The sequence below is a fragment of the Dryobates pubescens genome, chromosome 20, assembly GCF_014839835.1.
Source record: "Dryobates pubescens isolate bDryPub1 chromosome 20, bDryPub1.pri, whole genome shotgun sequence".
Lineage (NCBI taxonomy): Eukaryota > Metazoa > Chordata > Aves > Piciformes > Picidae > Dryobates > Dryobates pubescens.
Genome location: NC_071631.1, coordinates 17,658,109 through 17,675,078, shown reverse-complemented (window position 1 = coordinate 17,675,078; position 16,970 = coordinate 17,658,109). Strand labels below are relative to the sequence as shown.

General features: G+C 45.5%; 1 protein-coding gene across 1 annotated transcript; it reads right to left on the bottom strand.

Annotated features, from left to right (window-relative positions):
• Positions 1–511: 511 nt before the first annotated feature.
• Positions 512–11,630, bottom strand: GRB2 (growth factor receptor bound protein 2; the record flags this gene model as incomplete). Its single annotated transcript, XM_009897946.2, has 4 exons — positions 512–908; positions 2,783–2,951; positions 5,356–5,478; positions 11,527–11,630. Coding segments are annotated over 4 exons (582 nt in total), but the record flags the coding sequence as incomplete, so codon positions are not given.
• Positions 11,631–16,970: the final 5,340 nt, after the last annotated feature.

The window sequence follows — 16,970 nt, the reverse complement described above, 5'->3', positions numbered from 1 at the left end:
GCAGCTCTGTGACTCAAAAGGAAAACAACAAAGAGAACGAAAAAAAAAAAACTAAAACAGAAAGCCACACAACTCTTCTCCCCTTCCCTTGCTTGGAACCTGCTGAGCTTCGGAAGAAAGTGCCAAAGGAGAAGAGAGAAAAATTAGATGAACGCCTCATCTTTCCCAGGCAAGAAGAGCTGAATCTTGAAGGCAAAAGCAGAGACTGGTGATTTTTGTTGTTTAAGATTCCACCCCCCAACCCCCACCCCTAAAGGCAGGACTGTGGATTTGGTTCTTCTCTCACATCCCTTCATGCCAAAATGAAGACCGTTTGCAGAGAGAGAAAAATACCAGCAGAGTTTCTCCCTTTTCCTTTAACTGCATGGCTAGGACTTTATATGGCATTAAAACTTCATGCACTGATGGGACAGAGGAGGAGGGGAAAACAAAAAGAGTGAATGAAAGGGGGTAACCCAGGAGCAGCTGAGGAAATTTGTTACTTTTTTTTTTTCTCTCTCTCTCTTTCTCTTTTTTAAAGACAAGTTTTGGTGTGTAAGTTGAACTCTTCCCCCCCACCCCACCCCTGAAGTTCCGTACTGAGTGAAGGAAGGATCACCTCATGGAGAGAAGGTGACTCAGGTTTTTATCGCCGTGTGATGTTAGGTCACTGGCTGCAGTTAGGTTCTGTATGTGTATTTACTGTTTCTCTGGTTGCTTTAAATAATCTCTAATATTTCTCTCTAGATGTTCCGGTTCACTGGGGTCACATAGTTGCGTGGAAACATGCCCGTCTGTCCGTGGCAGGCTCCCTTCCACCAGTTGGGGTCAGAATTGTCAAGGACTTGGATAAAGTCTCCGCGACGGAAGCCCAGCTCTCCTTCCTCTTGGGGATCAAAATCAAACAGGGCCTGAACGTATGTGGGTTGCTGAAAGAAGAAAAAGATACACAAAGTGAGGATCGTTTGCAGCGCTCCAGGCGCCTCCTCCCTCAGGCAGGAGGCTTAGCAGCAAAGGTTTGGGCTGCTTCGTTTCGCTGGGCTGAAAGGGTTCTCAAAGACTGGAACAGGCGGTTGAATCTTCATCCCTGGAGGTATTGAAAAGCCTCAGAGAGAGAATCATAGAATCAACCAGGTTGGAAAAGACCTCAGAGATCATAAAATTCAACCTCACAGGTGATGCTGAAGGACAGGGAGGAGGGAGAGACACTGTTTACAAAAGCCTGTAGCGACAGAACAAGGGGCAATGGTTTGAAATTAGAGAAGAGCAGATTTAGATTGGATGTCAGGAGCAGGTTCTTTGCCATGAGGGCAGTGGAACACTGAACAGGTTGCCCAGGGAGGTAATTGAGGCCACATCCCTGGAGACATTCATGGTGAGGCTGACAAGGCTCTGGGCAACCTGATCTAGTTGAGGATGCCTCTGCTTACTGCAGAGGGGGATGGGAGAGAGTATGATGCGGGTTGGAAGGGACCTCTGGAGATCATCCAGTCCAATTCTCCTGCTAAATATACAACATGATATACAAAGCTCCCCCTAAAAACTGGATGCTGGCATTAAGACTCTCCAGGATCAAGTAGTGCTGTCACAGCTCATTTTGCCTGGTCAGCAAACGCTTCCATTCTTACAGTAAAGCTAACAGTTCATTTAAAATGCATCTGTACTCTTAAAATCATGAGGCTAAGAAGGTATCTTCATCCTTGTCAGACAGATGTTTTCTCATCCTGTCTTATCACTGACCAAAAGGTGCAGACTGGTTACACAGACAAATTAGGGCAAAGGGTGCCCATAGCACCTGGAGAGCAGCATGAATTCCACAGCCCTGGTCTTCAAGCTAGAACTAGAATGCTGCACATGGAAGCAAGATGATTTAGCCAATACTGACCAAAAAAAATTATAATTCCACTTACATGCAACATAACATTCTGATTGCCCTGGGAAATGGAACAAAACAAAGAGCTACCTAAGCACAAGCTGCTCTGCTGGCACTTAGCATGGTTTTTGGTTTCTCTTAACACTAACTAGATCCAAACCAGAAGGCTTGAGCTGTTCCATATGCCCCTACCTGTAAATACCTCTTCAGGAAAGACCAGGACCAAAACTTCCCTGGCTGCTGAGGGATACAGTTCTGGCTATGAACCAGTACAATTAAACTGTTCTTTCTTACTGTGTGTTAGAACCCATTTGTAAGTCACAGCAATCAGGTATTTTCCTGCAACAGTATCCATAAACAAGCCAAGAGTTGAAGCAGCAGCAGCAATAACACTTTGCCAGAACTGAAAACAAGACCAGGGAGTTCTCAGGTAGGCTCTGCACAGCCAGCCAGATTATTTACCAGTGGAGAAGGGAAGACTGAGAGGAGCTGATAAGCTCAATGCTTATCACCATCTAAAGGAAAGGGGTCAAGAGGATGGGGCCAGACCTTTCAGAGGTGCCCAGTGACAGGATGAGTGGCAACAGGCAAAAACTAGAACCCAGGAGGTTCTGCCTGAACATCAGGAAAAGCTATGCTGTGAGAATGCTGAAGCCCTGGAGCAGGCTGACCACAGAGGCTGTGGAGTCTCCTCTGGAGAGATTCCAAACCTGCCTGGACATTGTGATCCTGGGCAACCATCCTGTAGCAGGGAGTTTGGACCGGATGATCCCCCTGAGGTGCCTTCCAACTCACACCATGCTGGGGATTCTAGCTGCAGGATCTAAAGATGCACTTCCATCCCTATTCATTTACTCCAAGTTGCAATTCAGGTTCAGACCATGGCTGTGACAGCCTGAACAGTGCACTCCATGAGGACATTTCTCTTACCTGTGGCACCTGTTCAATGTCCCGGAGAAATATTTGCTGGTTCCTGGAGACAGATGTGGATCTGTGATAATCTACCAGCTCGTTCAAAGAATTGAACTTCACCACCCAGAGGAAATACTTGCCAGCCCCATCTCTGAGCACCTTAAAGTGCTGCACATCATTTCCAAACCTGTATGGAAAGAACAAAGAACACAAACCAGCACACCCTTAATCACAGAGTACTTCTCCTTTGGGATCATCAGCACAAAAAGGTCCTTCAGGGCACAATGAAAGCTGACAGTGCCACTGGTAATACAGATACCAGTTGGCTGCTGTTAAAAAAAGATGTCTGAAAACCACTTGTCAACTGCATTTTCCAGAAATCAGTGATCAGAGAGATAGAAGCCAAGAACTGAATGTAGTTGGAAGCAAATCCTGCAAGCTACACCTGACCTTTTCTGCCAAGATGACTTCGGTTTAAAACCAGCTCTTCAAACCACTCTGAATCTGCAGAAGTTTGAGGCCTTTATTCATAAAGGATGTGTCACAACCCTCTGTGGCTTGGATCACTTGAACTATTTCAGCTTTTTATTTTACACAGCGTTGTAGCTGGCACCCTGTACTTGGGCTTCTTGAGGTACATATGCAGTCACCTGAGTCACTGAAGACAGTACACAGAATTCCTAAGGAACAGGCTATGGCCCTTGCAGTACAAATACAAGGTAACATTGATGTAGCTGCTCCATGGTGTCTTCCACTCCACATTGCCAAATACAAGCTCTTGAAGTCAGGCAGCACAAATGCCCTGGTTTAGCTCTTCACATGCAGCAATTTCCCAACTGACCTGAGCCAGTTTAGGTTTGTGCTATTCTTGCTATGGTCCTGCACTTCTTAGTCCTTCCCTCACACAGCATCACTGGCTCTGTGATAATGCAATCCACAAGCACCAGTCCCATTATAGGAAAACACTGCCACAGGGAAGGTAGGAGTGCATCTTGTGGCAGCCAGTGTGGACCTAGGCAGAAGCCTACCTTGCAGAACAACCCCAAGACTCCCAGATGTTCAGAAGGTGATGCAACTTCTGTGCCAACAATTCTTTCTGACAAATGATGGCACCCACTAGAAGCTATTTTCCCAACATTTTATCCTGACTACAGAGGAACTGGGAATTTCCAGGTGAATGGCACCTCAGTCTTTTCACTTCATCACTTCATTCAAAACCACTGAAAGCAGAAGAAAACTGCTCCCCACTTGGCATGCAGCAGGGCTTCTGTGTTGGCTGAAAATGTAGACACTATCTTGGCTGCAAAGGTCATGCAAAACATCTCCTGAATACCACCCCTGCTCTCCTTTTTGCAGCCTGAAAGCTTCTGACCATTTCAGATCCTGCAGATCACTGTTTAGGAGAAAGATTTTTCTAACTCAAACAATGAAAAAAACCCCAAACCAAAACAACAGAAAACCCAGCTGAGAAATTACCACCAGGTGGCAATGCTAAGCTAAGAGGCAGGCAGAGCTTTGCTCTCCCAACTGTGTTTCTTCAAGGAATGCACTTTCTGGAATGAAGCTTTCATTCATCTCTAGTGTTCCAGCTCTGATGATTGGATCCCAGACAGAAATACAAACGTCTCTAATAACCAGTGGCTTTAATCCAGTTTGTTGGCATGACTCAGTGCTGCTGTACTGAAGGACAAAAACTTGGTTGCAGACCAAGGATGACCAGGAAAAAAACCCCAACACATCACTGGTAGCCACAGAAAACAGAAAAGTTGGACTTGTGCATAAATAATCCAAAAAGTGTTGTTAGGACTCTAAAGAAAAACATTTTTCATTTCTGGTAGGAAAGGGGAAGATTATAGAAAATATTTTAAAAGCTAACATCAGCTGCTGAGGGCAGAATCCCTCCCACCCCTAACTCACATTTAATTATGTAATACACCCTTTAAAGTTTCTAACACCTCCACTTCACTGTGAGTTGAGATGGGCAAGACAGGCAGCATGGCACTGTGTGGGCCATGGCTACCTAGCAGGAACTCCTGCTGGTTAACAACCAGGACTTCTAAAGCATGAGAACTGCTCCTCCTCATTGATACTATTAGACTCTGCACCAATGTGGAATGTACCTGTGAGAGAGGGAACAGGCCTCTGTTTCCACAGCTCATGTCCCAGTGCCTCAATATCCCCAAAGCATGTGCCAAGCAGACATGAAAAATATGCTTGGAGGTGTTGCACTACCCAGAGAGAAGACAGCGTAGGAATTTACACTGCAGGAGAGGAAGGAAAGAGGAGAGCAGAAAACAAGTGGCTGTACAGAGGAGAAATGGGATCCACAAGCAAACCAACAAACCACACCTGGGACTAGATGAGCCAGACAGCAATGTCCACCAGCTCAGCCCTGTAAGCTCATTACAAACCAGAGTGTACACAGTTGTGCTATTTGAGAAGGAATAAATGAGTATCACTGGAAGAACAGGAATGCTACAGGGCATACGGAAGATGATTCCTGCTCCTCAGCATTGACAATCGCCTCACGAGTCCAACTGAGCAGTAGATGGCCTGATTACCACACACACTTGCTTCAGGGCATTACTTACTTGACTGAGAGGGAGAAGTCCCCCGGAGCGCTCTCACTCTCTCTGATGAGGAAGGCACCATCGTGTCTCTGTTTGCCTAACATCTCCTCAGCCTTTGCTCGGGGGATCTTCCCAAAAAACCACCTGGGTAGTGAGGAAAAGAAAACAAGAGTTTTCATCATTTCATGGAAGAGCCCTGGGTACTCACACAGAGATGAAATTATTCCTAACACCAATAACCACACTGCACCTCCCTCCAACACAGGCTGCTGAACCACGCAGCGTTTCACAACGTTTCATCCTGACAATGAAGCAACTGTGACTTGATAAGCAGGCACTTGCAGTAGCCCTATTTCACCTAATTTAGCAAAGCAGAGATGTGGTAAGAGAGAAATCCTCAAATTACAGGATTTGCTTTCAGAGGTGGGAAAATCATGCTCAAAATTTCCCACATTATTATGCACACTGTTTTGCACCCAACTGTATCTGTGAGTTAGGACAACAAGAACCTACTGTACATAACTGCTTCACAGCAAAGTCCTGCTTTGGGACACTAAGACAATCACCCTGGCAACTGGCTACAACCTTGGACAAAGTTAGAATGTCTTCTGTGGTCTGCACTGTTATCTTCATAACCAGGCCTCACACCCTAAGGCCAAAGAGATTAATGCCCAGCTCAAGCAAGAAACTCAAGTGCCTTCCTCTGTCACTAAGGAATAGTCTCATATCTCTACATGCACAGTTTTAATTGCCCAAACTGTATGATGCCATCAACTCAGAGACAAAAAAGCCACAAAGAATCCTGCACTGGTGACTGGGCACTACAAAACTTCCCCAAGATACAGCAGCATTTATTTCACTGTTAGTACCCAAAGATAATCAGTGGAAAGCAATTACACAATCTCATTATTACTTAATTACCTCTGCTTTAACCATTTTCTGCAGAGCAGAATATATAGAAAAATGGAGTTATTAAGGACTAAGCACAGAAACAGCACTATTTTAGTGGGCAGAAACCTTGTAGTAGTTGAAAAATGATAAAAAAGAAAAAATGAAAAAGAAAACAGTGCTTGCAGATTGAAAGGGAAACACTGGGAGTTCACTCACAGGTTTCTCTTCAGAAGCCTCACAGCTGTAGAAACAGGATCCTATGTGATTAACCCATTCTGCACAAATGCAAAGTGCACTTTAAATCAAAACCAATTCCTACTCTCACTTAGATCGAGTGGCAAGGCACAACTGCTTCAGCAGAGGAGGAGTGGCTGCATTCAGCAGCTGGTTGCTCCCTCAGCCTCGAGTTCAATCTGACCTCTAACAAAGCACCGTGGTCCACGACAGGGATCAGATGTCAGAAAGCTAAGGCAGGTGCGAGGAGTGGAGTTACCAAGCAAGAAAAGTTCCCTCAAGGTCTCCCTGCTTCACTGCAGAGGAGTGCTGAGCTGGACATGCAACTCAGTTCTAGGAAAGCTGCTGGTAATTCTTGGGTCAACAGCGAATTTTCTTGTCTCCTCCTGCAGTCAGGACAATCCCACAGCTTTCACATAAGCTGTCACATGAAATAACTGCACCATGGAAGCCACATCTGAAATCCCAGGCAGCTGTGCATAAATCCAAGCCATAGGTTGACCACCGCTGTGCACCGGAGGGTAAACCTATAGGCAACCAAATTATCAACGCTGACCACCAGCTCCTGGTCATGGGATTCTTACCCACATATGTATTTGCATTTCCAGACTAATCCAAGATTAAAGGCAAACAAGAGCTGAGTGGTAGGTCACAGAGTGTGGGAAAAGCAGAACCCTCCTCACAACCAAGAAAGTACAGCTTTCAGTTCTGACTAACAGATCACACAGGATAGAAGCTCTTACCACAGCCTATAACCATGCAGATGACTGACCTTAGAGGACAGCATTTAATAACAAGAGCTCCACTCACAAACTTCACTTCCTACAGTGAGGGTTTGGGGGCAGCAAGAAGAAAGAAGCTGCCTGAAACAGTCTTTCCTAGGAGCAGCTGAAGCTTTCACCTTTTAGGTCTTGCTAAAAGGAAGCTATCTCTAGAGGTAAAGGACCACAGATTACTTGATTACCATTCTGCAGCTATTGGCAGCCCTTGCTCCTCTCACTGGCTGTCTTCACTATCTGCTCACCATAGCAGGCTACACAGAAACATATCCCTGTATTATATCAAGGTCATGAGGCCACAGATGTATTTCTACTACATGCAACATACCAAATAAAACAACCCTAGGACATCCCCCTTGTAAAAGGAGCATCCAAAGCATTTAACTACACAGCTCCACTTTGGCACTGAGAATGATACATCTGTTTCCATGACCACCTAAGACATGTTTTATTCCCTTTCAAGTCTTTTTGTGTACTTGTTATCCCATGGAATGGAAAAGAAAAGCTTTTCCCCACAATCATCCTACTTCCAGTTATCACTGGAAGTGCTTTTCTGGGGGGTGGGGGTGTTGCATCTGTGCCACTTCTGGGTACCCAAGGTGGTGGTAGAGGCTGTGTCTACTTGTCTCTCACTGCACTCTGCTGCATTCAAAAATCAACCAAGAGGCACCATGTGATGTGAAACCCAGGACTCAAAGGTAGCATTTGGTTTCCTGGGCTGTTGGCCCAGTTTTCAGAAAGGGAATGAAGTCCTGGATTTTGCCTCTGACCGATGCTGCATAAAGCAAGCTTTGCATTATGACTTCAGATATTATGCCACTGTGCTTGTTTACAAAGTGTTTTAATTCTGTTTAGTTCTCAAATAACTCTCAATTACTCACATGGGACTTGGAAATTAAAGCCTCACCTTAAAAAAAATAAGGAACACACCTCAGTCATGAAGGAAAGCCTCCAAGAGCTCAACAGAACATCTATGATCCTTCCTGAAGCCTCAGAAATACATCAAATTTCCCCCCTAAATTTTACTGAATCACTACAAAGTACCAATGTACACTTTGATTAAAAGAAGTAACACTTCCAAACTAACAGCATCATCAAATTCTTCATTTCTTCTGCCAGCTGTTTCTGAGTCACTTTAAATAGAAAGTCTAAAGATCTTTCACAGTTCTTAAAACTCCCCTGCAGTTTTGGGACCTCACCACTCCTTTAGACCTTCAGAATAAAAGGAGCTTGAATTCTAAATATAAATAAGATGAAAAGAAAAAAACCCTCCCATAGATGAAGGAAGCAGAGTTATTTTTAAAGACTACAGCCTACTTAAGACCACATTTGTAAAGGACCAGAAGCCTTGTGCATGTCCAAGTCTGCCACAGGGGTGGGAGGAGGGGAAATCACCAAGAATTACTGTCAAAAATCCCACATGCGGAAGCAGGCCAAAGAAGTGGACTACAACACTTCCACAGCTTCCCTGCTGAAGGGCTGAGCTTGGTAAGAGAGCTTTCCAGTTAGCTTTGCAACGTAGGTGAAAACTTGTCCACTCAGCACTGCACAAGCAAATCCAGGCGCTGCTGCTGCTGCTGCTGCACTAGAGGGAGATGCAGTGGCCAGTACACCACAGAGCTCTCACTGCTCTCAGGCTCACTTCAGCTGGCAGTGTGGTAACTCCTGGCTTTACTCAGCACAACGTTTTAGTTTGGCTGACTTCCTCCAGAAAGTCACAACAGCGCCAAGCGAGACCACAGCAATACCTTCAAGAGAAAGCCGATTAAGAGCACAGCCACTTGAGATCCATGCAGCAGGCTGCTCCATGAACAGCAAATCCTTCCCCTGCTCCTTGAAGGGGAAGGGAGAGCAGCAGTCCTGCCACTGAACTGCACTGCTCTGCCTCCACAGGAAGCCTCCCTGCCCAGAGCTTCCTGCAGCTCTTCTCGAGTATCATGCCAACGTCTGCTTGCATATTTTCTTTGTTAATTGATGTGGCAATTCAATTAACCCTTCAGATTCCTGGTGACTCAGCTGGTGACTCTGAGCCCCCCATCTTTCTTTCAGCTCCGTATGTTAACAAAGCAAACCCCAAGATGTACAAAATACAAGCAAGAAACAACGCTGCATTTAAGACCAGCTGTGGGGCTGAAGGATTTAGGGTCAGATCTCAGGACAGGATTTAAAGGCATCTTCAGTTGCTTTCTTTCCGAATCCCCTTGAAAAGCTCTTGTGCCACCATCCAACAATACAATTTGACACTAGTCTGAGAAAAGCAACATTCTCTTCCACTCCTGGTCGGCTGCCTGCAATTTGCCTTTTGTAGGACTACTCAGAGAGCTCTGCATGACAGCTAAACAAACACTATGCTGTAAAAACTTATGCATCATTTCCCAGGGTTGTTAATGAGCAGGGTAGTTAAGACTCCCAGCCCCACCGACACATGCAGCTAACTCCATCCAGCTGCCATCAGCAGTTTAAACCTCTTCAGAAAAGGTCACATTAACTTCACTTGAAAATCACTACCAACTTCACCCACTGGCAGGCTCACACACTGTTCATTCCCCTTTGATATCAAAAAGGGAAAACCTGGCAGCTCTGTCCCTCCAAAACAAAATACCACAGGTGATTACAGAACAAACTGAGCACCGTCATATCACAGGAGACATCACTGCAGAGTAACTGTTTTGAGAAGACATGTGATGACTCAAATCAACGAGAGAGAAATTGCAATGCACATTTGTGATCCCCAGTGGACAGCACCAGCAAGGAAAACCAAGCATGGTACTGCAGCAGACAAAGCTTGAAATGATTTCAGAATTTCCTTGGGCATCCTTGCTTCACATCTTGCTTGGCTGCACTACAGCAGCATTGCCTCCTCTCCTTGGGGCACACTCCCTCAGTAGCTTCCTTCTGCTATTTCAAAAGATCCCTTAGAAAAATAATTCTTGATTGAGCTGCAATACCTCTGTGATAATTACAGCCAATTAACAAATCAATCATCAGGTTTTGTGAGCAACTGAAACGCGATAGCTCATCATCAAAACTCTGATTACAGGTCTTGCTGCTTTTCTTCACTTTAAATCTGTTGCCCAGACCTTGCTGTTTTCTTGTTCAGGTGTTGAAGGATCTCAAAGGTTGGCAGAACCAGAGTTTAGTAGAAGACAGCAAAACCAACATGAACTGACACAAAGAACATAGCCAGTCATGAAATGCTGCTGTTATCACATGCTAGGTTCTTTGTGTCTAAGGGGAAATGTTCAAAGCAGTTACTCAAACACAGCTCTCTGGAGCTGCAAATCAATGCAGCTATACTTGTGTAAGAGTACAGACTCTGTGATGTTGGCCTGTTTTGTGAGGGAGATGTTGGACCAGAGGTTCTGTTCCGGGTCCTGTTCCATTTGAACAATTCTCAGGATGCAACACAGACAGAGTTCAGCTCAAACATCCTTAATCATTTTGCTGGTGAGCTGTGAATGCCACAATTTTTCCTCTTACCTGCTACACTAAGGCAAGCAGAGAATTATCACAAGAACACACACACTTGCATCATCATAGAATAGCTTAGCTTGGAAGGGACCTTAGAGATCATCTACTCCAACCTCCGTGCCATGGACAGGGACACCTCTCGACTAGACTTCATTGCTCAAGGCTTCATCCAAACTGGCCTTGAGCACCTGCAGGGAGGAGGCATCCACATCCTCTGGGCAACCTATTCCAGAATCTCACCACCTTTGTACTGAATAACTTCTTCCTAAGGCACTGTCTAAACGTACACTTCCCCAGCTTAAAGCCACTGCCTCTCCTGTCACTAGACACACTTGTGAAAAGCCACCCTCCAGCCTTCTTCTAGGCTCCTTTCAGGTATTGGAAAGCAGCTCTAAGGTGTCCCTGGAGTCTTCTCTTCTTCAGGCTGAACAACCCCAACTCCCTCAGCCTATCCTCATAGCAGAGCTGCTCCAGCACTTGGATCATCTTTGTGGCCCTCCTCTGCACTCACTCCAGCAGTTCTCTGCCCTTCTTATGATGGAAACACCAGAACTGGATGCAGTCTGACCAGCAGAGCACCAGAGCAACCACCAGAAAAGCTTCCAGAGCTATCCTGCCCTTCAGCTGTGATCTGAGTTACAGCAAACAGTACAGCCAGAGCTACAACTCAACAGGCATCCTCCAGCCATCCGTAGGTATGGTTTTGGTAGACGTTGCAAGGTGCACCTTGCAAACTATTTGGCAGCAAACCTTCCTTCTGTTTGAGAGGATGTGAAAAAGCAGTATTAGGGGTGGCCATCACCAAAGCTCTACTCACGGGTGTGGTTTCATTTCTATGTAGTTCTTGGGAATGAAGCCATCCTTGCCATTGAGCTCTGCCTTGTACCAATTCTGATCGCATTCTTCGTTCAAAACCTGAAGGAAGCAAACAGAAACATCACGTTATTTCTTCCTGTTCTGGTTTCTAAGAGTGCTCTTCTAAGATGAGCTTACGAAAAGCTGCTAGCCATCCTGCTCCACTGCATCTCAGGGGTGTTGTTCAGAGCTGTGGGGGAGCAAAAAGCTGGACGGGCAATTTAAGGCAGCCAAAGGATTCCAGTGCCAAATCCCCATGCTCGAGAATAAAGTCACGGTAAGTCCACAGGTACTTTTATCAAAACCAGACTGAGATCTGTGCCAAAGATAAGCTGGCTGCATAAGCAAAAAAATTCTGTTTGAAACCTGCAAGCCAGGAATCCCTGATTTGTTTTAATCATTTCTAATGATCTCTTTTTCCTGACTTCAGCTGATGAACCTGGTGCTTTCACCCAGCTTTGCTGCATCTGCACTGGTGGCATGCTGGGTTATGTTTAAGATTCCAGGCAACATCTATATTAGAGAGAATCACAGAATTGACAACATTAGCACAGGTCCAGCTGCAGATCCAACTGGCTGCTTCAGCTGGTTTTGGTGATACAAGTTAAAAGCAGGTTAAGTAGGATGGCAGAAACTGCCTTGCCTGTTGAGCGTTTTTATGCTAACAAAGCAAGTTAGACACAAACCAGCAGAGAAATCAGGTGAAAAAAAGCTGATTCTTTGAATTGCACCTCAAATACTGGGTTCAGTTTGGGGCCCCTCACTCCAAGAAGGACACTGAGGTGCTGGACTGGGTCCAGAGAAGGGCAACAAAGCTGGTAAGGGTTTGGACAACAGGGCTGGTGAGGAACAGCTGCGGGAACTGGGATTGTTCAGCCTGGAGAAAAGGAGGCTGAGGAGAGAGCTTCTGGCTTTATAACTCCCTGAAAGAAGGACGGAGCCAGGTGGGGGTCAGTCTCTTCTCCCAGTAACAAGGAACAGAATGAGAGGAAATGGCCTCGAATTATGCCAGGGTGATTTAGGTTGGACATTAGAAGAAACATTTACACCAAAAGAGTGGTTAAGCCCTGGAACAGGCTGCCCAGGGCAGTGCTGGAATCAGTGTCCCTGGAAGGGTACAAAAGACATGCAGATGTGGCACTGAGAGGCATGGCTTAGTGATGGACTTGGCAGTGTTGGGTTAACAGTTGGACTCTATGACCTTGGGAAGTCTTTTCCAACTTTTAAGATTCTATGATTTAACTTTTCCCCCCCCTTTTAAAAGGATACTGTTCTTCCTGTAACTTTATTCTAAAGATCAGGAGTTACAAGAGAGGAGCTCTTAATAGCATAAATAGGCAGCTTTACAACACACAAAATGATACTTCAAAGCACACTTGCTCTGAAAACTTCAAGGTGTTTTACTTTTCAGTGCTTTTCTGTCAGCTGGTAGAGTGCAACAGGCAAGCCTTGTACACTGCCTTAAAGCAGTCTCATCTTGAGTGAAGTAGTATTATGTTCTGTAAACAAAGCCATGCTATAGTTTGAAACCACCTCTCCTCAAAAAGATTTTGATGGAGTTGGAAGGAAACACTGCCCCCTCTCCCCCTTAAAATCAAGCACCACACCACCACTTTTCCCTGAGCACTTCCATTTCTCCTCAGCTATCTGAGGCTCTTTTTATTTTGACTTTGGTGGCAACGGCCAACAAAGAGCCTGATCTGAGCTTTTAAAAGAAAGAAGAAATACACTTAAAGCCTCGAGTCACAAAAGTATCACATGATTAGCACTGCCTGAATGCAGGAAGATGAGGAAATGTAAAGAGAAAGGCAACGTGAACACAGATCCAGAGATCACACAAAGTTAGGGTCAAGAGAGAACCTCAAAATCATCGCAAGCAATTATTGCTCTTTCTGACTTTTAGGGTGGGTTGGGTTTAGGCTTGGTTGTTGTTTTTTTTTGCTATCTCACTATGTTTCCTTTTTTGAAAGGGTGATGAGAAGAAAAAGGAAAAACAGACAAGAATTTGTCATTGTAGGCCTTAAAACTCTTCCAGCCCATGGGACTGCTTCAGAAAACTGAACTCTGAACATCCAAGTCTGATGCCACATACCAACACCCTAACCTGCCTCTTAGGAAAGAGAAAAACTCATCACCTACTGAAATGAAACCTGGTAAAGCACAAAGAGAAATGACTCAGTCTCTCCTCAGTGAATTCCAGTGCTTAGCAGTTACCTGGCTACTCCTTAACTCCCAGCCATAGAGGCTGATGGTGGATGTCCACCCCCCAGTGCCAGCACTTCCACAGGGCCACATCTACAGAACTTCAGCTGAGCAATGACATGCGTTTTACAGCCCATTTCAGGATGTTTTCAGTTGAAGAGACTTTAACACTTATGAGATCCTAAGTACTTTTATATGGATAGAAGCACCCAGGCTCTCTTTTGTGCAGCCACTACTTTGGGCTTCCACGTATCTATTTACAAGCGCTGTTTCAGCATGCATTGCAGTTCAGCCATTTAGCAAGGATAATCTGAGCACGGGTCATGAGCAGTTCAAGTGCGGCTCTGTTACAGGCTAGGAGGTAAAAGCCTGCACATGGAGAGTCGACGCCGATCAGCTGATGTCTGCTGCACTGCCTGGAAGCAGGAGAACGCTGCCCATCTCTCACAAGCACTGTCCTGACTGTGAGGCAGCACTGCAGAAACTATTCAACCCCACATCACCAAGTGAGGGCGGATGACACCAGCAGGCAGCTCTGAGCAGGAAAGATGGAGATTTAAAGCTGGTATGTTTAAAAAAAAAGTGCATTCATGAAGATTAGGGAGACAGAGGGCACAGGTTAAAGCCCAGATCTACAACTCAAGTCATGCAGAGACTTTGGCACATAGCGTGAATGGCCAGGAAGTTTGGTTGTTATGCAGCTCAGCCACCATCACTGGAGTCGTTTACAATACAATGGAACACAAAGATGAGCCATTCGGATGTGATTTCACATAAGGCGAATCCTCTGCCACAGCCTGCATTCCTTTATCAAAGCCGGCACAGATCACATCTTTGATAAGACTGTGTACTACAAATTCATTTCATTACCATCAGAGACCAGGTAAGGGCTATGGCAGAGGCTGCACTCCTCCCAAGAACAGAAAAAGCCCTGGATCAAGTGCAGCTTCATAGGAAGGATGTTACCCCAGATTTGTGCTTTCAGCGGTAGGTATTTTAAATGATCAGAAATTCTAATGCCCAAATGTAAATGACTTTAATGAGTTTTATCTCGCTCTGAAGATATGCTAATAGATTTGGAGGAGCCAAATCACAGAGGGCTTGGGGTACTCATTAAAGCTTGGCCAGGAGCCAAATACCAGCGCGGGAGCACTGCTGAGGCAGGCACTAAGCTTTGTGTCCAGAAGAGAGGGGGAAAGAAACCCCAAACTAGCTGGATAAAAGGCTTGGTGAGGTGAACTGCCTACACATACGCATGTACAACCTGTTCTGGGGACTTCAGCTGCAACAATGAATCCTCCCCAGCTCCCCCCCGCCTCCACCTTCAGTGGCTTTGTTTGCTCCAAGGACTTTTTCCTGCTTCACACCCAGGCGGTGTCACCGTCGGTTGTCCTTTCTAGGATCATTTTAACAAGCTGTCAGGGCTCCATGCACACCCTGGCAGACAGCCAAAGTATCCGTGCCCTACGTTATATACCAGAGAGCTTATACACACACAGCCAGCATGTAAACGGCTCTGTTTTCCTCCTCCTGGGTCTTTCGGTGTGCACTCTGGGACAGCAGCACATAGCCTTTTCGTTATGCAGCTCCACGCTCAAGGGGAGTCACCTCCACAACACAGCTACCTACAAACCCCCCTTTTTTTTTTTTGAACTGACAGTATTTCAGACGCTGCTGGAGCTATTCCCAATGCTTAGTCAAGCAAAAATGACTTGTACTGAAGAACCTTACATTCAGGACAGCTTCACAGTCATGTGGCACAAGGCTGGAATGCTTGTGGCTGCTATGAAGTTATGCAGCTATTATTTGTGAAGACACAGAATCACAGAACAGTAGAGGCTGGAAGGGATCTCTGGAGATCACCTCCAACAACTCCCTGCTAGCTCAGGTTTGCCTAGATCAGGTTGCACAGGATCATTTCCAGGTGGGTTTAAAATCCAGAGAAGGAGACTCCACAGCTTCTCTGGGCAGCCTGCTCCGGCACCCTCAAAGTTTCTCCTTTAAGTTCAAGTGAAACCTCCTGTGTTTTAGTTTGCACCCACTGCCCCTTGTCCTATCACTGGGCACCACTGAGAAGAGCCCAGACTCATCTTCTTTCCCTCCACCCTTTAGATATTGATCAGCACTGATAAGATCCCCTCTCAGTCTGCTCTTTTCCAGGCTAAAGAGCCGCAGGTCTCTCAGCCTCTCCTTGTAAGAGAGATGCTCCAGTTCCCTAATCACCCTCACGGCCTCCCTTAGACTCTCTCCAGCATTTCCCTGTCCTTCTTTAACTGTGGAGCCCAGAACTGTGCACCATACTCCAGGTGCAACTTCACCAGGGCAGAGTAGGAGGGAGGAGAACCTCTCTCAACCTGTTGGCTACACTGTTTTTAATGCAGATAAACTGCAGAACAGCTTTCAAACAAAAATGGGGCCACTAACATCCAGTTGTGAAATACAATTAAAAACTGAGTCTGGAACACATGTGAGGGCTCTGCACTGGTGTATCTGGCTCGGACACATCTGTAATGAAAGAGCTGGCTTTTAAGTAATGAAACCATTTTGCTGCAAAACATTTTAAGAAAAAGCATCCAGCAAATCCATCTCTCTCCTACCTCCAACTGGCCTCCAAGCCATTTCCAGATAATAATGAAGATTAAAATTTATCCCAGCCAGTCCTCTGCCTCTGAGGAAAAACACAGATTCTCCACTGAACCATGCTAAGATTTTCCCAGGCTTACCAAAGCTATAAAATTTAGTTGAAGTACTGCATGTGTCACTGGATTCTGCTTTGAAAACTCCCCCAAGTACAAATAAACACAGATAAACCAAGCAACAAAATGAAACGAGGATTTGCTGCTCCAAACTAAGACAGCCTTCAAAGAAATGGAGAAGGCACAAACATTTGTCTCAGCAATTGTTAAAAGCTGCTGCTCCTTGCATAGGTCAACACATAAAGCATTCCTCTGCAGCCAATCCCCTTGTCTGCTGTAGATCTAATCAACTCTATGCCAGAGTGACTCTTCCTTTCACACTGGGGCATCTGTGCCTGAGAGGAGGAAGAAGGAAGGATATTTTTAGCCTCTACATTTGAACACATACTGCCATGTGATGTGCTCAGTCTGCAGTCAGGCCTGTTTTACAGCGAGAGTGGCTCAAGTGCTGCCCGTCAGTTTCCTAGGTTGATAATAGATTTGTTATCAACAAAAGCCCATCTGTTCC